This window comes from Centruroides sculpturatus, unplaced genomic scaffold, assembly GCF_000671375.1.
Source record: "Centruroides sculpturatus isolate CEXI.00-Female unplaced genomic scaffold, Cexi_2.0 scaffold399, whole genome shotgun sequence".
NCBI classification, from domain to species: domain Eukaryota; kingdom Metazoa; phylum Arthropoda; class Arachnida; order Scorpiones; family Buthidae; genus Centruroides; species Centruroides sculpturatus.
In genome coordinates, this window is record NW_019384665.1 from 439,097 (window position 1) to 445,096 (window position 6,000).

Below are 6,000 nucleotides of genomic sequence, written 5' to 3' on the forward strand. Positions count from 1 at the left end.
TTTCTCATTTTACTATAGATTTTTAAATATCCAACAGACATGGAATATATTTTATTATAAGGGTTTTATGTGAGATAAAACTGTCAAAGAACTGTCTATCTTATCTGACAAAAAAAAATATCAAATTTAAACCATAACAGTACCAATACAGCTCTGAATGAGGCAGTTAGATCCTTATCAGTCATAGACCATGCTCAAAGAAGTAAACAAGTCAAAGGAACCAATAGTCCACATATGATATATGTACGAATAAACTTGATATCTCTCTTCTCATAAAGTCAAATTATTATATTAATCAATAAATTTTGTAATAAATGTAATCTATTAAACATATAAATAATCCTTTAAAGAATTCACAGAAATCTCTGTTAGGATAATCTCATCATGAAAGTTTTCTGTTCATTTTCTCTCTAATTCTAGCAAATTGTTTTGTTAAGAAGTTTCACTTTTAAATTTTACCCATTTATGAGTTGTTCAATTAATTATCTGTCTTCTAACATCTGCAGTCAAACAACAGATTTCAGGGACTGTATTTTGCAAAGGGCTTCATATAGACTCTGATTATTTTAATCCTTTGGGCATAGCTACAGTGACCATATGTCCTTTATTTCACTGCTCTGTCCTTTAACTTTATTTATTTTCTAAAATAGGCATTTTATCCTTTATTTTGTAAAGTTGATGCAAAGTTTAAAATTTTTTTTTTAATAATATATTGAACAAGTTAGTTTCATGTATGCCATCATGACCGGTGTTGTCATTGTGTCGTGCATTGCTACATAAAGTGCGGTAGTGCAGTGTGTCGCCAACCGAACTCTTATGGGGATTTTTGTGATAGTTTTTTAACTCTCTAATTGGTGGATGATACACTTGGAGCATTGGTGAGCCACTTGTCGGTAATCTTCAGGGGCTCGGGCATGTGACATTTTTACTGTTGAGTGAAACAAATCCCTTCTCTTTATAGTACACTCCTTTTCTCTGGACAGTACACACGTGGACCTCGCATCAGTTAGTACACTACTTTTATGCAATGTTAATTAGTTGCACAGGGACTGCATGTGAGTTTTTAGTCTATTATTTGTAATTTTTCAAATTTAGGTATTATTTAATTTATATTGATATATTTTAGACCATTTATCATGGCACCGAAAAGAAAATGCATTTTTAATCAAACATTACAAGAAGAATTTCCATTTATTAAAAAAGAAATAACAGATAGTGATGTCAAATGCAACAACTGTTTAGCCAGCTTTAATATTGCGAATAGTGGCAGATCAGCAATTACACAACATATTCAGACAGCAAAACACAAAGAAGCGACCATCCAGGCTTCAACAAACAAATCATTAAACTTATTTTTTGTTAATAAAAATTCTAATGACAACCTAAAGGCTTTAGCACTAAAAGAGGCATCTTGGTGTTATCATTCAATACAACATAACTATTCATTTCAATCAAATGACTGCTCTTCTAAATTAATTAAGAAATGTTTTGAGGAAAAATATTCTTGTGCAAGAACGAAAACAGAAGCAATCATTTGTGATGTTTTCGCATCATATTCTTTTGAATCAATTAAAACTGACTTAAGCAAAACAAATTACAGATAACCCCGTATAACACGGCACTTCTATAGCACGGATTCACTCTAAAACAGTTTGAGAATTGGGAACATTCCCATATAACACGGTGCTTTTCTAGCACAGGTTTAGTCTAACACAGTTTGGGAATTTGGTAAAACCCTCGTACAATATAAAATGTAATAAAGGATGCATTCTTTTATACCTCCGCGCGAGCATTCTAGTTGTTTTCGTGGCTACTTTTTAAATGCTCTTTCAACAAATAAACCATTTAATGGTTAAATTTTACAATTGGGACCCTTCTTTTGCCTCTAAAATCTCATTTTAGAATTATAGATTCCTCCATCATGATACTATTGATAGTGCGGGAACTGCCATCTTTCTTTCATCGTTGTTCCTAAATGCCTATAAACAGCAGCGCACTCCAGTTGCAGAGCGACCACTATTAACGAATGCACCCAAAAACTGTTACCAGTTGATGATGCTCATGCTGAGATCATCATATAGGATGAATAATCCTCTGGTAAAATATTTACTTAAACAATAAATAAGTATTTTACCTATGAAAAAAATGAATAATAAATCCGATTTAAATAAGGATTTAACAACATGTTTTTTAATTTTTGGAACCTAACCACCCTTTTCGCACTAGTTTTTTATTTCGTATAACACAGATTCGCATAACATGGCAATTTTTTGGAACGTAACTCCCGTGTTATACAGGGGTTACCTGTATATAACTATTTATTCAAATTTTTAGAAACATGGTAATACTAATTTGTGCACAATTCTGGTCAGATATTTTTTACCCAATTGCAGAGTCAGAATAAAAGTTTTGAATATAAATAATCTGTCTGGAGAAACTTCAGATATATTAACAAATTGCATCAAGGAATCACTGTCAAAATGTGAAATTACTAATAAATTACTCGCTTTGTGTGCTGACAATACCAACAGCAATTTTGGTGGTTCCCATAGAAAAAGAAAGAATAATGTTTTATTTAAAATGATCAAGTAAACATAAATTGATAGGAGTTAATTGTGCTGCCCACATATTGAACAATTGCATAAGCACTGCTGTAGATTGTCTTCTGATAGATATTGAAGTGATATTAGTAAAAATTTATTCACATTTTTATATTTACACAATACGAGTAAAAGATTTCAAAGAATTTTGTGATGACACAGAGGTTCAATATAAAAAGCTTCTTGGTTAGAGCAAAACACACTGGTTAACTCTTTTACCAGCTTTAGATAGAATTTTACAACTATTTAATCCATTAAAATCATACTTTTTGAATCTGGAAAAATGTTCCACAATTCTGAAAAACTTTTTCAACGAAACATTAGCAGAGGAATGGTTATTATTTATTCATAACCAAGCCTCAATATTTCACCAATATATATTGGAAGTTGAATCGCAAGAAATCTCAATGTGCGAAACATCTATACTTCTAAAGGAATTAAAGCTAAAGTTAGTTGAAAGAAAAAATGAAGGGTTTCTTCCTATTATTATTAGAAAAGTGATTTTAGCGTTAGAAAAATCAGAAAATATACAAGCCAAAAAATTCAATAATGCTGTGTACACATTTTATGAAACATGCATACATTATCTAAATCAGTGTTTTTCAACCTTCTTGAATACGCGACCCCTTTACAAGTTAAAAAATTCTGGCGACCCCCCTAGGGCCATATTAAAACTATATCAGTGATTTTAAAAACTATGTATTTAATTTTCTTTCTGTTGAGACAAATTATTGTTGATTAAAATGAAAGTTTCAAGCAGAATCGACAATAATTTAACACACATAAAGTATGAAACTTCCTTTAATTGTAACATTAGGCACATGGAACTGTTCACCAACGGTATTTTTTTTTTTTTTTGGCTCTCAATTTTCAGCTTCTACTTTTCTGCTTTTTATTTCCTTTTNTTTTTTTTTTTTTTTTTTTTTTTTTTTTTTTTTTTTTTTTTTTTTTTTTGGGATCTCAATTTTCAACTACTACTTTTCTGCTTTTTATTTCCTTTTGGAAATCAGCTCAATGCTTTTTCTGCTATCATTTTCTGGGGTGGGCCATAATTCTTAATGAAATTGTAGTTTTTTTAATGTAGTGTAGAACCTACAAACACTTGTCTTTTTCTTGTGCCTGTGACCTCCCGTGTAAGGCTTTGCGACCCCAAGGGGGTCGCAAAGCCTGTGGGTCGTGACCCCCAGGGGGTCGCGACCCACAGGTTGAAAAACACTGATCTAAATAATTGAGACATATGTATTGAAATAGAGGTGTTTGAATGGGTCACATTAAGCAAAATCCCTTTGTGGGCAAAGGTAGAGGAAAGCTATATTTTTATTTTGAATCATTGGTCCATAAATATACTCAGCGGTGACTTATTTGATGAAGTTTCATGTGTAAAAAAATACGTCACAAACGAAAAGATTGACGAATGGCAACAGAATAACAAGTCCAACCATCAAAGCTGGGGTTGAGATTTTTGAACATTTTACAGCAAAAGAAATTGCTTTCAAAAACATTTGTAAAATCATAGAATTTTCTTTATGTCTCCCTGGATCTAATGCTCCCGTCAAACGAATATTTTCATTGGTGAATAATATGTGGACGAATGAAAAAACCCATTTAAAAATAAGCACATTAGAAGCATGTATTTCCGTCAAATACAACTTTCAAATGAACTGTATGGAATTTTATGACTTTTTAAAGTGTGAACCGGCACTATTAAAAAAAAAATTAATTCTACTGAAAAGTATCAAAATTAATGTTATTTAAATTTTTACAATGTGTGTGTATGTGTAATAATTCATATTCTTTAAAATTTTAATGTATGCATTGTTGTATGCTACTATTTTCATAATAAATGTTATAAACTTATGAATTTTATAAGATATTTTTTTATTTTCTTTGATATGTCTTTTATTTTCCCAAAATAAATATGGTCACTGTAGGCATAGCCTACAATGTTGTTAAGGTCCCAACTGTTTCATTAAAGCTTGAATTGAGCCAATCTAAAACCACTTTAAAAAAACATTTAGGAAATTTGTCAAAATTAACTTTTGACCTATGACCTTGGGAAGATAATGTAAACAACAAACATGTTGAAAATATAAACGTTCAACATTCAGAATATTTTATAATTTTTTAATGCTTGAAATACAGTACATTTACAAAGCACACAAAAAAATATATATTATTTACGTTCAATAACTTAATAAGTATTAAACTTACTCGTTTTATATTAGCTTTCGAGCCTGGATGAAACGGTTTCTTACACATATAATTATTAAATCCTTTACCCATTTCGACTTACTTTTCAGTTTCTATACATCACAATTACCAAGATGGAAGCCATCGAATCGTAAATAAAACATACAGCGCCCCCTTGCGGAGCAAATATTTTAATAATGAACCAAAAATATAAATTATTTTAAATTAAAGTCGTTCGTATTTTAAAAAACGTACAAAATGTATAAAACTTTTATATTTTATATTATTAATATTAAACTGTTTCCCATATTCAGGTAATGTAGGAGTGTAAGAAGACCGAAAATGTTATACAGTACTAATAAATATTTACTGCAAAGTAAATGGTTAAGTTTTGTAGATATTAGATAGGCTGACCATAACATTTACAATCAAATAGGTATTGACATTACTAATACAAAAGCCGTCGTCTGTGTGTGTGAATTTCTTATAACTCCTGCAATTTTTGTCCACTTCAGGTAAAATTTTGTTTTATTGCTCTTTATGTTACAACAGATAGTATAAACTACTTAAGTTGTAAAAATATTAACAACTCTTCTCGAATTTCTTGAAATCTCCGCTCTTCTCAATTCTTCAATCTCTACTTTCTCATAAAAAAATTTCCGTCATACTTGACGGGAAAATTTCTAATATTTTAGAATCAGTGAAAATGGGGTCTAAACTGATTGGCCATTAAATAAATAAATGTTTTAATTAATTAAGTAATTAAAAATAGTCAATGATCTATAAATTTGTGATATTATATTGCATATTAGTAAAATTGCTCTATTCAAATATTGATTCTACAATCAAATATTTAAAACACCGAGCGGACGTTGGCATGACATTCAAATTCGTGAGCTAACCTCTTTCAGCAGGGTCTTTTTATCTCATTAGTTCTAAATTATGCCGCTACGGCGAACAGAACCAATGGCGAGAACTGGATTTCTGTCAGTTTCGGTCATAGTTACAAGTTATGAAACTTTATTCGTAATTTCTATTAGTTAAAAGTGAAAATAAATTAAATTTATGAATAGACACCTTAGTTAAAAATGAATTTTTCTTTAAAAAATTAATACTGTAAGATTATGAGATGAAATTATGAATAAAATAAAACATAAGGGGACTTAAAATTTGATATTCTCTCACTGAGAGAAATGTTATTATTGTTAGT

General features: G+C 30.1%; 1 protein-coding gene across 1 annotated transcript in view; it reads right to left on the minus strand.

Moving 5' to 3' along the window:
- LOC111626628 (corepressor interacting with RBPJ 1-like) overlaps positions 1-4,946 on the minus strand; it is a 41,903-nt gene extending 36,957 nt beyond the window's left edge. Inside the window, exon 1 of the mRNA XM_023370074.1 lies at positions 4,812-4,946. Coding sequence (XP_023225842.1) covers positions 4,812-4,883 — 72 coding nt within the window. The 5' untranslated portion in view covers positions 4,884-4,946. The remainder of the gene's footprint in view (positions 1-4,811) is intronic.
- Between the last annotated feature and the right edge of the window lie 1,054 nt (positions 4,947-6,000).